At 41.5% G+C, this 15,410-nt stretch overlaps 2 protein-coding genes across 2 annotated transcripts; both read right to left on the bottom strand.

Moving 5' to 3' along the window:
* Window positions 1-1,102: 1,102 nt before the first annotated feature.
* Window positions 1,103-4,793, bottom strand: LOC108414167 (tripartite motif-containing protein 35-like). Its single transcript, XM_037536775.1, has 6 exons — window positions 3,992-4,793; window positions 2,750-2,835; window positions 2,434-2,664; window positions 2,321-2,343; window positions 2,124-2,242; window positions 1,103-1,880 (listed from the first exon to the last, which is right to left on the bottom strand). The coding sequence occupies exons 3-6, from the start codon at window positions 2,563-2,565 to the stop codon at window positions 1,336-1,338; spliced, it is 819 nt and encodes a 272-aa protein (XP_037392672.1). The 5' UTR covers window positions 2,566-2,664; window positions 2,750-2,835; window positions 3,992-4,793; the 3' UTR covers window positions 1,103-1,335.
* Window positions 4,794-4,886: 93 nt separating this feature from the next.
* On the bottom strand, window positions 4,887-14,912 carry LOC108414166 (zinc-binding protein A33-like). Its single transcript, XM_037537189.1, has 8 exons — window positions 14,813-14,912; window positions 14,065-14,211; window positions 12,501-12,730; window positions 8,696-8,791; window positions 8,380-8,610; window positions 8,234-8,256; window positions 8,030-8,148; window positions 4,887-6,477 (listed from the first exon to the last, which is right to left on the bottom strand). Exons 1-8 carry the CDS (start codon window positions 14,910-14,912, stop codon window positions 5,936-5,938), a joined length of 1,488 nt encoding a protein of 495 aa, XP_037393086.1. The 3' UTR covers window positions 4,887-5,935.
* Between the last annotated feature and the right edge of the window lie 498 nt (window positions 14,913-15,410).

Raw genomic sequence — 15,410 nt, 5'->3', positions numbered from 1 at the left:
TGTATACATACACTCACCGGCCACTTTATTAGGTACACCTGTTCAGTTGCTTGTTAACACAAATAGCTAATCAGCCAATCACACGGCCGCAGCTCACTGCATTTAGGCCTGTAGAGGTGGTCAAGACCTTGCTGAAGTGCAGACCGAGCATCAGAACGGGGAAGAAAGGGGATTTAAGGGGCTTTGAACGTGGCGTGGTTGTTGGTGCCAGACGGGCTGGTCTGAGTATTTCAGAAACTGCTGATCTGCTGGGATTTTCACGCTCAACCATCTCTAGGGTTTACAGAGAACGGTCAGAAAAAGAGGAAACATCCAGTGAGCGGTCAGTTGTGTGGATGAAAATGCCTTGTTGATGTGAGAGGTCAGAGGAGAATGGGCAGACTGGTTCTAGATGATAGAAAGGCAACAGGAACTCAAATAACCAACCAAAATCTCTGAGGACCCTCTCTGGGTCGGGGATGAGCTCTTGCCTCAAGTGGAGGAGTTTAAGTATCTCGGGGTCTTGTTCACGAGTGATGGTACAAGGGAGCGGGAGATTGACAGGCGGATTGGTGCTGGGTCAGCAGTGATGCGGGCTCTTTACCGGTCTGTTGTGGTAAAGAAAGAGCTGAGCCATAAGGCAAGGCTCTCGATTTACCGGTCGATCTACGTTCCCACCCTCACCTATGGTCATGAGCTTTGGGTAATGACCGAAAGAACGAGATCCCGAATACAAGCGGCCGAAATGAGTTTCCTCCGCAGGGTGTCTGGACTCTCCCTTAGAGATAGGGTGAGAAGTTCGGTCATCCAGGAGGGACTCAAAGTAGAGCCGCTGCTTCTCCACGTCGAGAGGAGCCAGTTGAGGTGGTTCGGGCATCTTGTTAGGATGCCTCCTGGACGCCTCCCTTGGGAGATGTCACAGGCAAGTCCACCCGGGTGGAGACCCCGGTGAAGACTATATCGCCCAGCTGGCCTGGGAGCGCCTCAGAATCCCTCCCAGGGAGCTAGTGGAAGTGGCTGGGGAAAGGGAGGTCTGGGCCTCATTGCTCAGGATGCTGCCCCCGCGACCCGAACCCCGGAGAAGCGGAAGATGATGGATGGATGGATGGATGGATGGATGGAATCTCTGAGGAACATTTCCAACACCTTGTTGAAAGTGTGGCATGACGAATTAAGACAGTTCTGAAGGCAAAAGGGGGTCCAACCTGTTCATTTAGCCCACACAGTGTCAGCCTCAATTAAACTGCGATTAATCAGCCGTAATAAATTCGTAATCAGTGGAGCGACCCTAGTAAAAAATGCGTAATAATAAATATAAATCATATATATGTGTAAATAGGATAAGTAAATATGAATTTACTTGTGCTGCTCCAGTAATACCGAGGACCGAACAGGTAAAATCTTGAACAGAGGATGAGTTTCATCAACATAGAACAACGGAAAGACTTTCTCGGTGATTCTTTGTTTCACAGTGTATAAGTGTGTGTTAGTGAGAGAGTCAGTGAAGGACAGTTTTCCTTTGTTCCAGTCCAGCTGCACTGTGATCCTCTGGACTTTGTGTTGTATTGGGAGGTTGGTGCGTTTTCCTATTAAAGACCCTGCTGCATATACACCGTTATAAAACAACATCCCCCACATTCCATCCCTGGAGTCCACGTTTGCTTTCCTACTAGCAGACTCTATGATCACACCCAGACCCCAGAATTTACTGTCTCCCACTTCAACATCCCAGGAGTGTTCCCCTGAGTTAAAGCCCACCGATCCCAGGACAAAACGCTGATGATCGAATCTCTCTGGATTATCTGGAAGCTGTTGTCTCTCATTCCCAAGTCTCACAGTGGTCAGTTCGTCAGACAGGATGACTTTAGGATGAGCCGTGTTGGGGTCCAGAGTTATAGGAGCTACGGAAAAAAACAGAAAAACAAAGATTTGCTTTAAGACACGGGAGCCGTGATTCCACCATGGTGCCCTTAGAAAGGCACATATACAGCACTGTACTCAGTGGTACTGTGACCACCAGCCACACGCTTCACCATCTTCTCCATGTTGCACGTATCTCCACCAAAGAGGCCTTCAGATCCCCAAATCATACATAGTGTAACTTTATTAAAGGTATTTTTGTAAGAAAATAAAAAATAACTTACTAAACTGGACAATCTCTTGCATCTTCTGCCAGACTCTGAACTTCAGGTTTCTCAGGTGTTTTGCCACATTGAGCAGCTCTACTGAAAGCTCCTCTGGATCCTGCAGTTTGTGCTGGGCTCTGGAAGAATGTTCAGGACTTAGTTCTGCTGAAGCTTTGAATTCAGGACCAAAGAAAAGAGAGAGAAACACAACTCACCTTTCCTTTGTGGCCTTGTAGTTCTGTAAACCAGCAAGGGTGAAATCAGTTAATGCATATTTATATATTTTAAGCATGACATGTCCTGTACAAACGGACTAAACTGTCCTCACTTGTATGAATGAGACGTCTTCAGCCTCCATCTCCTCTTCTACGGCTCTGATAGTGTCTGAAAGTGCTTCCATCTCTCTGCTCATCTTTTCAATCTTCTCCTTCATCATCTGACTCTTCTGCCGCTCTTCCATCCTCAGAGCTTCTATCCGGGCTGCCTCTTCATCTCGTACAAACTGGTGGAGCTTCTCAAACTCCTCCTTAATCTGCCTCTCTGTGTCCTGGGCCTGAGACTGGAAATAGAGAGTAACTCAAATGAACATATGATGAACATGCAATGACGTGAAACTTAGAATGGCTGTGGTTCTTCATTCTGACCTTTATATGTTCAGCAGTTTGTTCCCAGTTCAGTTTACTTTCTTCTGTTTCGACTTTAGGAACTTCAATTCAGCACTGAATTCTTTCTGAAACAAATACATTAACAAAATATGTACATTATATTAGGAACGCCTGTACCTGCTCAGTCATGCAGTTATCCATTTAGCCCATCATGTGGCAGCAGTATAGTGCATAAAATGGGTCAAGAGGTTCAGTTAATGTTCACATCAAACATTGGAATGAGGAAAGAGTGTGGTTTTCAGTGTGATGTGGTTGTTTGTGCCAGACAGAGATGTTTTGAATATTTCAGAAACTGTTGAGCTCCTGATAATATCACATTTCTAGAGTTTCACAGAATGGTGTGAAAATCAAAAGCAGCAGGTCAGTGGCTTTGTTGATGAGAGAGGTCAGTGGAGAATGGCCAGACTTCTTCAAGCTGATTCTAGAAATTCTACAGTAATTCTGTCACTTTTTACAGGAATGGTGATCAGGAAAATATGTCCACTTCCAAGGTACAAAACACAGGGGGTCCTCTTGGATACAAAATTCTGGGGGGAACATATTATAACAAGCTCAAATACAAATTCAGGGAAAGCTCACTGTTTACCTGCTTCACCTACAATCAGCTTCTGTCTTTGGAATTCTTAACTAACTAGAGCTGCAGCTCGGCTCTGCCTCAGGGTGGAACTGTAGCAGACTGGTTCACCCAGTTGGGTCTTCGCAGCCTAGCAACTGTCACTACGCCATGGATACTTTTCTAAAACATGTAGCATGTTTATCAATCTGAAAACTCACCCAGTTTCCCAAGAGTTTGGAGAGAAAAGTGACTGTTCCTCATTTCTCACATGGACAGAAGAGGAGATGAGGAAGAGCTCAGAATACCAGGGGGTATTTTGCACACTGTCCACTTCTGTCAGCCACAAACTGAAAACTGAGGCTAGTTGAGTGGACAGTGAGTGGACAACTGAAGATCAGAATGTGTCTGATAAGTCTCGATTTGTACTGTGATGTATGGATGGTCACAATTTGGTGTAAAGAAGCTGAATCTATGGGCATTGTGTCAACTGCTGAACGTTCTTTTCCACAGAACTATATCACCGCTGTGTTTTTCCTAGTCTAACTGTCTCTATCAGGTTATAAACAAAGCACTAATGAGCTACAGTAGACTAGAAAAGCAGGGAAAATGAAACATGAAAAGCTGTTGCCCTCCAGCCCTTCAGTGAACGTGTAATTTCAACCTACCTTGTATTCCTGCACTACCTCCTTAAGACTACAGATGTTGTGTTTGGTGTGCTCCTTGGAATCCCAACAATCCACACATACAGGCTGTTGATCCTCCTGGCAGAAAAGTTTGAGTTCCTGACCGTGTTGACTGCAGAGTGTTTCTGTTAGGTTCCTTAAAGAGAAGTTAAATGGAATGCTCATTGAAGATTTTCTCCTACAAACTGGACACTCTCTGGACCCTTTGGTGTCCCAGCACTGCTGCAGACATGATTTACAGACGCTGTGACTGCAACTCAGTAGAAGAAGTTCACCAGAGGTTTCCCAGCACACAGGACAGGAGAGATCGTCTTCAGATCCAGAAGCCATTGTCAGTAATGGACAGGCACTTGTTTTTTCACTCTCTGTTTTCCGTCGTGTTGCTGAGATGTTCCTTCATTGCTTTACATCCGACAGATCCGTTGTTGCAGCGCTAAGCTGGGCATGTCGTCTCATGTTTGTCTTATATGTTACATAAAGGTGTGTCTGGAAGGCGTGTCAGGGCAGATACAGGTGCCGTTTTGCTGTCTGATTTTGACCTTCACTCCACATATGGGCCTCTTGTGCTGATCAAGTCCACAGTACACAGTTTTTCTTTCGCTTACTCAGACGGCATGTTGTCAAAATAGCTACTACACACAATGTTAAACAGAGGTTGCTGGTGAAAACAGTGCAAAGGGTCAAAAACCGAAGAAACAACAACAAAGCAAACTTTTCTAAACATGCAACTTCACACAATCAGAAAAATAACAACTGTTCTGTGCTGTTCTATCTGCTCACACTCTGCTGTAAATAAGGCTGAAATGTTTAATAATATTACAGAGTTTTTTTCAGAAATGCATTTTAGGTCAGTGCAATCCAAAATACTATAAACAAATAAGAGTAATGTTTTATTTTTCTGCGTGGTGGAAGGCAACGTTGTCCCAAAGGCCTGAGTGTCAGTAGATGATAGACTCTGTCCAAGGTCAAACAGAAGACCTTAGCGTATATACCGCGCCATACTGACGTGAAATTCAGACAGAAGTAGAAACCATATCATCAATCAATCAACACATTGTAGCGTCATCAGCCCTTAGCAGATAAGACTGGACACCCCTGACCTACAGTGTCTCCACTGGCTTACACAACAACACTTTAACCTGTACGCTCTGTAAGTTCTCCTGCTGCTTGGTGGCCACTTGATTCCTCGCTTCTGCTAAGGCTCATCTAACACCCTTCACTTGAGCTCATAGAGCGATGGGACTGACCTTAAGATGGTGCCAGGGATTCCCCTGAGGGGAAATGAGGCCAAGTGGACAAGGGCTTGTTCAACCGGAGGTTGAAACAGGCGGTTTGTTGTCCTGTCAGATGTTTTGTGTATTAGACAAAGTGAAACGCCCTCTAGAGTCATTACCCATTTAAGTTCATTTTCTTAATTTTCTAAGTCAACTGGGTCAAATTGTGAGCGCATCATGGCAATGTTTAATATAGAAACAGGGAAGGGGCCAATGCACGCTGACTGGGAAACCCAATGAGAGCTCAGAGACACACACAAACTCCAAAGTACTGTATTTACATGTATCTAAATGAAAAAATAACTAGTAAATAGGACTAGTACAGCCTTACTTTAAGGAGTCCCTTCTTTCTCTCCTGGTCCCACACTGTGCTCTTTCTGGTGTGTGGCGGCAAAGTCAGCGTCCTCCTCTCTATCACACCAGAAAGAGCCCCTTTTTAAAAGTGTCTATGCTGGCTGCCCAGTACTGTGGGACACCAGGTGACTCTGGGGTGCTCTCTGGAGTACCAGGAGGCACGATTGGCAGGGTTGACTCTGGGGTGCTCTCCAGAGTATGAATATGAATATGACTTTTTTCTAATGAAATATATATATATATAATCTTCAGATGCATATAATCTTCATTCATATAATCTTCAGATGCAGTAGCATCTTTACTTGTGCTGCTCCAGTAATACAGAGGACTGAGCAGGTAAAATCTGAAGAGGAGAGTCGATATCATGAACATAGACAAACGGAAAGACTTTCTCAGTGAATTTGTGTTTGAAAGTGACTAAGAGTGTGTTAGTGAGCGAATCAGTGAAGGACAGTTTTCCTTTCTTCCAGTCCAGCTGCACTGTGATCCTCTGGGGTTTATGCTGTATTGGGAGGGGACTAAGGTTTGGTGAAGAACCTGCCGCGTATTTGCCTGTGTGCAACAACATCCCCCACATTCCTCTCCTGGAGTCCACGTTTCCTTTCCTGTTAGCAGATTCTGTGATCACACCCAGACCCCAGAATTTACTGTCACCCACTTCAACATCCCAGCTGTGAGTCCCTGAGTTAAAGCCCACCGATCCCAGGACAAAATGCTGATAATCAAATCTCTCTGGATTATCTAGAAGCTGCTGTTTCTCACTACCGAGCCTCACAGTGGTCAGTTCATCAGACAGGATGAGTTTAGGATGAGCAGTGTTGGGGTCCAGAGTTACAGGAGCTACAAAAGAAAGGAACATGCGTCAGGCACACATACATTTACAAAACTGACATGAATTCAGCCAGCTAGTTACCACATTTGCCAACATTAATAAACAACTTTTGTAATAGGAGCCCCTCTCTCGTTTTTACACTTGAATCCGTTGTAAAAGTTGCCCTTTCGATAAAAAACAAATGTGGAAAACTGTGATGGATACAATACGTTATAGCATTCAAATACGTGACAGTCCAGTGGGAATAAAAAGTGTGTGTTTCTGCCCAATCTAATAAAAACCTCAGATCATCAACGCTACATCTGGACTGATGTTCTAAGGAGTTTGGTGGATGACAGCAAAGTGGTACTGACTTCAGCCCTCATTAAAAAGGCTACTGAGGCCTCCATGCCTGATGGTGTCTTTGAACTGTTAGGGCTGCAGCCGCATTCAGCTGACAGGACTGTAAAACTGCTCTACCAAGTATGACAAGACTCTTGTCTCGTATGGTGAAAGATTGTGATATCATCTTTGGGAATTTGCGACTAACAGCAGTTGTTGAAACACTCATTAATCTGGTTTTCCTTTACCAACTTTCCGGATATACTGTAACTTTGAATTAAAACCAAGCTACAGGCTATTAAAAATCAACATCAACATGTCTGAATATTTCCCTATGCACTGCAACACAATAAATAAGAAGTTTAAAATAATCAGAGCTGTAGTCAACACGTGTTTACTTTACCCAAACACAAAGTGTGGAGGGCAGTTAAAGAAATGAACATTTCAATTTGCAGAAGATGGAATTCTGGAATTCACCAAGTTTCCAAAACTACAACTAGGGTTTTTCAGGAGCTGTTTTTCAGGAGTTGGGCTCGGCCCCTTAGTGCCAGTGAAAGGAACTCTTAAAGCTTCAGCACCAAGAGATTTTGGACAATTTCACGCTCCCAACTTGGATGAGCCAGTTTGGTGTGGAAGAACTTGACTGGCCTGCACAGAGTCCTGACCTCAACCCCATAGAACACCTTTGGGATGAATTAGAGTGGAGACTGTGAGCCAGGCCTTCTCGTCCAACATCAGTGTCTGACCTCACAAATGCGCTTCTGGAAGAACGGTCAGAAATTCCCATAAACACACTCCTAACCCTTGTGGAAAGCCTTCCCAGAATTGAAGCTGTTATAGCTGCAAAGGGTGGGCCGACATCATATTAAACCCTATGGATTAAGAATGGGATCTCACTCAAGTTCATGTGTGTGTGTGAAGCTAGCCGACCGAATACTTTTGGCAATACAGTGTACGTGGTTTTGTTAAATAATTTACCAAAATACCAAATATGAGAATTTAGAGCTCTTGATCCTTCACTTTCCTTTGTGTTGTAACCAATCAGATATCTTAGTTCTGATTTAGAGAACGCTTTTGATTTACAGATATCAATCACTATAGGAGCAAATTCTGTAGAACCTTATTAGCCATGTTGCCATGTTCCTATTTGTTCACATTGTTATACACACAATCAAATACAAAAATTAGGGCAAAACAAAAAAAGAAGGAACAATACAAGCCGGAAAATGAAGAACTTACAAAATTGAACAATCTCCTTCATCTTCTTCCAGGCTTTGTACTTCAGGTTGCTCAGGTATTTCGCCACATGAAGCAGGTCTACTGAAGGCTTCTCTGCATGCTGCAGTTTACACTGGGCTCTGAGAGAACATTCAGGGCTTAGTTCTGCTATAGCTTTGGGTTTAGACCCACAGAAACCAAAGAGATAGAAGACACACCACTCACCTTTCCAGTGTGGCCTTGTAGTTCTGTAAAACAATGAGTAACATCAGAGAAGGCATGATTTTAAAATGTATTTCCTCTTACAGAAAAGAACAAAAGAAGCATTACTTTCTCCCATTCAGTGCAAACTCTGACTAAACTGTCCTCACTTGTATGAAGGAGACGTCTTCAGCCTCCATCTGCTCTTCTATGGCTCTGATTGTGGCTGCAAGTGCTTCCATCTCTCTGCTCATCTTTTCAATCTTCTCCTTCATCATCTGACTCTTCTGCCGCTCTTCCATCCTCAGAGCTTCTATCCGGGCTGCCTCTTCATCTCGTAGAAACTGGTGGAGCTTCTCATACTCCTCCTTAATCTGCCTCTCTGTGTCCTGGGCCTGAGACTGGAAATAGAGAGTAACTCAAATGAACATATGATGAACATGCAATGACGTGAAACTTAGAATGGCTGTGGTTCTTCATTCTGACCTTTATATGTTCAGCAGTTTGTTCCCAGTTCAGTTTACTTTCTTGAACAGTCCTCTGTTTCGACTTTAGGAACTTCAATTCAGCACTCAATTCATTCTGAAACAAATACATTAACAAAATATGTACATTATATTAGGAACGCCTGTACCTGCTCAGTCATGCAGTTATGCATTTAGCCCATCATGTGGCAGCAGTATAGTGCATAAAATGGGTCAAGAGCTTCAGTTAATGTTCACATCAAACATTGGAATGAGGAGTGTGGTTTTCAGTGAGATGTGGTTGTTGGTGCCAGACAGAGATGTTTTGAATATTTCAGAAACTGTTGAGCTCCTGATAATATCACATTTCTAGAGTTTCACGGAATGGTGCGAAAATCAAAAGTGGCAGGTCAGTGGCTTTGTTGATGAGAGAGGTCAGTTGAGAATGGCCAGACTTCTTCATGCTGATAGAAAGTCTACAGTAACTCAGTCACTCTTTATAGCAACGGTGATCAGGAAAATATGTCCACTTCCAGGGTACAACACACAGGGGGTCCTCTTGGATCAAAATTCTCGGGGGGGGGGGAGAGAAAAGTGACTGTTCCTCATTTCTCACATGGACAGAAGAGGAGATGAGGAAGAGCGCAGAACCGATCTACAACAGAGACTCTACAGAAGAACAACTGATAAATTAATCAACTCCGCTATGTTGAGTGAATCAGCCACTCAGCAACCCTGGAGAAGCCAACTGACATGGGATCCCTTGAATACCAGGGGGTATTTTGCACACTGTCCACTTCTGTCAGCCACAAACTGAAAACTGAGGCTAGTTGATTGGACAGTGAGTGGACAACTGAAGATCGGAAAGATGTGTCTGATAAGTCTCGATTTGTACTGTGATGTATGGATGGTCACAATTTGGTGTAAAGAAGCTGAATCTATGGGCATTGTGTCAACTGCTGAACGTTCTTTTCCACAGAACTATATCACCGCTGTGTTTTTCCTAGTCTAACTGTCTCTATCAGGTTATAAACAAAGCGCTAATGAGCTACAGTAGACTAGAAAAGCAGGGAAAATGAAACATGAAAAGCTGTTGCCCTCCAGCCCTTCAGTGAACGTGTGATTTCAACCTACCTTGTATTCCTGCACTACCTCCTTAAGACTACAGATGTTGTGTTTGGTGTGCTCCTTGGAATCCCAACAATCCAAACATACAGGCTGTTGATCCTCCTGGCAGAAAAGTTTGAGTTCCTGACCGTGTTGACTGCAGAGTGTTTCTGTTAGGTTCCTTAAAGAGAAGTTAAATGGAATGCTCATTGAAGATTTTCTCCTACAAACTGGACACTCTCTGGACCCTTTGGTGTCCCAGCACTGCTGCAGACATGATTTACAGACGCTGTGACTGCAACTCAGTAGAAGAAGTTCACCAGAGGTTTCCCAGCACACAGGACAGGAGAGATCGTCTTCAGATCCAGAAGCCATTGTCAGTAATGGACAGGCACTTGTTTTTTCACTCTCTGTTTTCCATCGTGTTGCTGAGATGTTCCTTCATTGCTTTACATCCGACAGATCCGTTGTTGCAGCGCTAAGCTGGGCATGTCGTCTCAAGTTTGTCTTACATGTTACATAAAGGTGTGTCTGGAAGGCGTGTCAGGGCAGATAAAGGTGCCCTTTGCTCTCTGATTTTGACCTTCACTCCACATATGGGCCTCTTGTGCTGAGCATGTCCACAGTACACAGTTTTTCTTTCGTTTACTCAGACGGCATGTTGTCAAAATAGCTACTACACACAACGTTAAACAGAGGTTGCTGGTGTTAGAAATTCAGCTTTCAGGAATCAGAAGTCAGGAGACCTTCAGCGTAGACTTGATTTTATTGACACACAGGAGATGTGGGCACAGCTTAGTGGATCGCAGTCAGTCTATCACAGCCAGTCTGACTAGGGATATTTTAGGAGAACCTTATAAACACTGGAAGTTGTGGGAGGAGGATAAAGGTGCGGAAAAGGAGTTTTAGGGGGGGTAAGCGAGGGGGATGAGGGTGATAAGAAGAGGGGGGTTAAGCAAGGGAATGCAAGGGGGATGAGGGTGATAGGAAGAGGGGGTTAAACAGGGGGATGATGATTACCCTATCAAAAGGACAGAGGTGCCGACTCCCTGCAAGGATGGCGAACATCAACACTCCTTGATGGTTGCCACCCTGGAGGGTTATTTTGTGACCATATGGTCAGCAATCAAAGGGCCAAACCAATAATGCAGGGAGTTGACCACCTTAGATCAGCAGATAGAAGCTTAATTTCTCTCACTGGTAAAAACAGTGCAAAGGGTCAAAAATATAATTTAACCTGTAACATATTCTTATGCGTGTATTCAAGAAGGAATCATACGTACCATTCTCACATAACGATCAGGCCTGGATGAGGCAGCTTGATGAAATTATTTACGTACCTTCAACCTCTCTTCTTTTAGCTTTATTTCATGATGCATATGCGTGAATGCAAATGTGACTTTTTTTTGTAAGTCCTCCTATATTTACAATTGCAAATATAAGCAATGAGTGTATACACATACATTTCATAAAAAACACCCTCAAACTTAATAAAAACCAATCATGCCTTTGTAAAGCATTACTAACATCTGTTAAACATTACCAATCCTTTATTAGGACTTGTTCAATGAATCAAACATACCTGATGTAAAGTGTAAACCAATCATGCCTTTGTAAAGCATTACTAACATCTGTTAAACATTACCGATCCTTTATAAGGACTTGTTCAATGAATCAAACATACCTGATATAAAGTGTAAACCAATCATGCCTTTGTAAAGCATTACTAACATCTGTTAAACATTACCAATCCTTTATTATGACTTGTTCAATGAATCAAACATACCTGATATAAAGTGTAAACCAATCATGCCTTTGTAAAGCATTACTAACATCTGTTAAACATTACCAATCCTTTATTAGGACTTGTTCAATGAATCAAACATACCTGATATAAAGTGTAAACCAATCATGCCTTTGTAAAGCATTACTAACATCTGTTAAACATTACCAATCCTTTATTATGACTTGTTTAGTGAATGTAGAAGGCATAGCATTAAAAAGTACTACTAAATTAGTAAAGCATTTCAGGTAGTTTAATGATGTAATTTGAAAGCATTACACAAAGTTAAAACAATAAACAATATACATTACTACCTAGAAGGAACAGAATAAACAGTAGAATTACCAAACGGTTTTTACTATTCAACTTTGGCCTTTTAACATGATTTCTGATATTTAACAGAAGCCTGCAAAGAACCCTGCATTGAAAATACTTCAAAACACCTTTAAATGTTGTCCTGTATATATAAAATTCTGCTCACAGTATCTCAACAAAAAAAACTGTCGAAATTTACTCTGAATTACCTGCTGCAAGTGTGAAGGGTTTCCCTGAGTTTTAGAAAGCAGCACAAACAAATTACTGTCAAATAACTACCCAGTATAAACAAAAAAGTGTAGGATTATAAAAATGAAGCCTTTTTTATTACTTAGCTTTAACCTGTGACCATGTTTTCGGTCATTAAACAGAACCCTTCAATTTACATATTTTTCAATACACCTTTAAAATAAAGCATTTTTGCACTCTATATACAAAATAATGTTCACAGAACACAAAAATACCTAAATTAACTTAAAATTAAATGCTGCAACTGAAAAAGGTTTCTCTAAGCAGCACATCCACGTAATAGGTCAGCCTACTTCTTCTGAATAGGAAGCAACTTCCCCTCAACTTTCATATTTGAAATTTTCTCAGCAATGCTTTTGTCCGAAGCTATTACATCTTGGCGCTTTTTAGCGAAGTCTAACAACTTCTCCTTTTTTCCACGATCATCATTGAGCTGGCGGTATGTCTCTGGTGCGGCAAGGGATAGCTCTGCAATAGAAGCAGTCTGGGCAATTGTGTTGCGGTCTACCCCGTACTTCTGGAATGACTTGGCCATTGTGTTTCCTTTCATATATATGGCCAGCACTTTTTCATATCTTCGGATCACCTCAGCAGGGACACAAACTATACAAAAGAAAAGACAAGAGACACTGACATGAGTTTTAAGAAAAAAAAATGTCATCCTAAAAAATATTTATGTTAACTTTTATGTTATATAGATTATTACCACTGCATTACTTGCATTAAATGGTACCTCCATGTATTTTCTATTCAATAAAAATCAGTCACTCTACCCCATTGCCCCCACTTTATAACCTTTAGTTCATGCCTAGCATAAGGCATGGTCCCAATAGGTTCATATTTCTGTGCTCCAGAGACCCTGTGTTCTATTGACAATTCTTCTCTACTAGACAAGCTGTGTTTAGGCATTTATATCAGGAATGGGATCAGCGTAAAGCAGACGAATCCTTTCATTAGAAAGGGTGTTATAAACACACAGTGAGAGACACAGTGTAGTGTTATGCTTTACAGTTAGCAAGGTGTTCTTTTCATGAAATGCAGCTTCACTTTCTTCTTCCAAATGTACCTATGACCTCACAATTGTTAGATTAATATGTCAGGAACTAAGTCATTAGTGTAGGTGAATACATATACCACGTTGGAAGATGGGCCCTTTCTTCTCCTTCTTGCGCTTCATCTTTTCTTTTTTCCCGTCTTTTCTTCTTTTTCTTTTCAAATGAGCAATCAGTACTGTCAGAATCAACAAAGGAATCTGAAGAATCAAATGAGCTGGAATCTATGACGATTGATTTTTTCTTCCGTTTAACTCCACCCTACTCTTTTTCTTCTTCAGCCTTGTTGGCTACAACAACAACAACAACAACAAACTACTAAACAAAATTGAACACTTTAACATTTTCATCTCATATAATAAGAACCTTAAATTTTCAACAAATCTTAGTCTACCTTCTGCAGACAGGAACGTCAGGAAGTGTGGACAGACTGTAATTCCACAGTGCTGTACGTACAGTGTTTACTGTTATTTTATGGATTTTTTTCCTCTTTACTAAACAGTCTTGTCTTTCTTTTCTGTATCACAATTTCTGTATCACAATGAATGTGAATCTTGTCTAATCTACTATTAGTCCCCACATACATTGTGCACTGTTGAAACTGATATGCGGCTTACAGTAAAAGTGCAGCCCTGTGCATTTTCAATCACTCTCTTGAAAACCAGCCATCAGAAAGACACATACACAGTTACAGACACACTGACAATGTGACTTGTTAGTCTTGTGTCTTGTTAGTCATCAATGACACGCCATTCTGATTACACTGTCATGTTTCATGACATAAATCCTTTTGGCACATGACCTAAGGATCTTAACCACCATCTTAACCATATATATATATATATATATAATCAGGGGTACCGGTGAATTTTGACAAAAACTTACCTTGAGTTAATTGTGTCCTCAGAAAATCACGTTCTTCCAGTAGATCTTTAATCTTTTCCTGCTGTGATGCTACCTTCAGCTTCAGTAACTCCACCTCAGATTTGGCTTCAGCTATAGCAATTTGAGCTGTGGGGGAATGTGAATCACCTAAGAAAAAAGTATAAAGCTCAATATTATCATACACCACTATAATCTGTACATAAACACAACATGTTTTGTGTTTGCAGTTTCTAGTATTTTAGACAGATAGTTAAATAGCAACCATTCAGAAAAAAAATAACTAGGCATTACAGATTTTTAGGAGAGATAAACATAACGCTGAAACTTAAGGTATTACAGCTAACTAGAAGTTACACTAGAAGTTTTTTTATGCAATAACACCTAAACAAGGAACGCTGTCGTTATCACTAAATAAAGCAGACAAAATAGACATCCTAACACTATATAGCTGGTGCTTAGACAAGTCAAACAGTCAAACTGGAAAGTTCGATTCCTTTTACTGAACCGGTTCTTTTGAACGTATGAATCAATCATCTGATTCAATCCATTTTATAATTTCATGTAATGATTTTTGTAACGATCACTTTTATATTTCACATTTATTATACTATTATACGTGTTTTTAAGAGGATTACATTGGACATAGACGTTGTACTAAAACGCTTGACTCGTTCGAAAGCCTGAAGCGCCTCCAATGAATCGAACTTCCCATCACAGCACGTTTAGCTTCGACGTTTAACCATCTTACCTCTGCCGGCTGCACTGGTGTTATCATGTGTGGTTTCACATTTACTGCCTGAATCTTCGCGTTTCTCTTGCTGCTTGGTCCGTCTACGAGAAACTTTCATGGTCATTTGGAACAGGGAACTCTCTTACCTTCCTAACGAAACCTAAACAAACACTTCATACGGTCGCACGCATGACGCAGACCCAGTATCACCTGTGATTAGCTAGTGAAGATGACTGGATTAAACTGACTGGCTGAACAAAAGCGGAAATTTTACACTTCCGTATAGGTAGTCTAGGCGAAAATATTCCAGTAAGAAGATCTCCGCAATGGCACTCAGGGCAAAAATCCTTAGGTTAATTGATGGGGTTAAAACCAGAAGGTCTACACTGAAACTAATCAAATGGCTCATGAAGGAAAAATTACTCATGGCCAAAAGTAGATGCAGTAAGTGCAGCAGACCTATGACAATGGTTCCACATTCTCATATAAAGGACAAATTTACATGGTAAGTAATTCATCATGATCATTTTATTTTGTTTTATATCTATTATGTTAAAAATAAAATAATATATTTTTTACAACATTTCTTCAGGATCTGCAACAGACAGCCACACAA

This window comes from Pygocentrus nattereri, chromosome 3 (assembly GCF_015220715.1).
Source record: "Pygocentrus nattereri isolate fPygNat1 chromosome 3, fPygNat1.pri, whole genome shotgun sequence".
Lineage (NCBI taxonomy): Eukaryota > Metazoa > Chordata > Actinopteri > Characiformes > Serrasalmidae > Pygocentrus > Pygocentrus nattereri.
The sequence above is the reverse complement of the archived record's forward strand: the minus strand, read 5'-3'. Positions and strand labels throughout refer to the sequence as shown.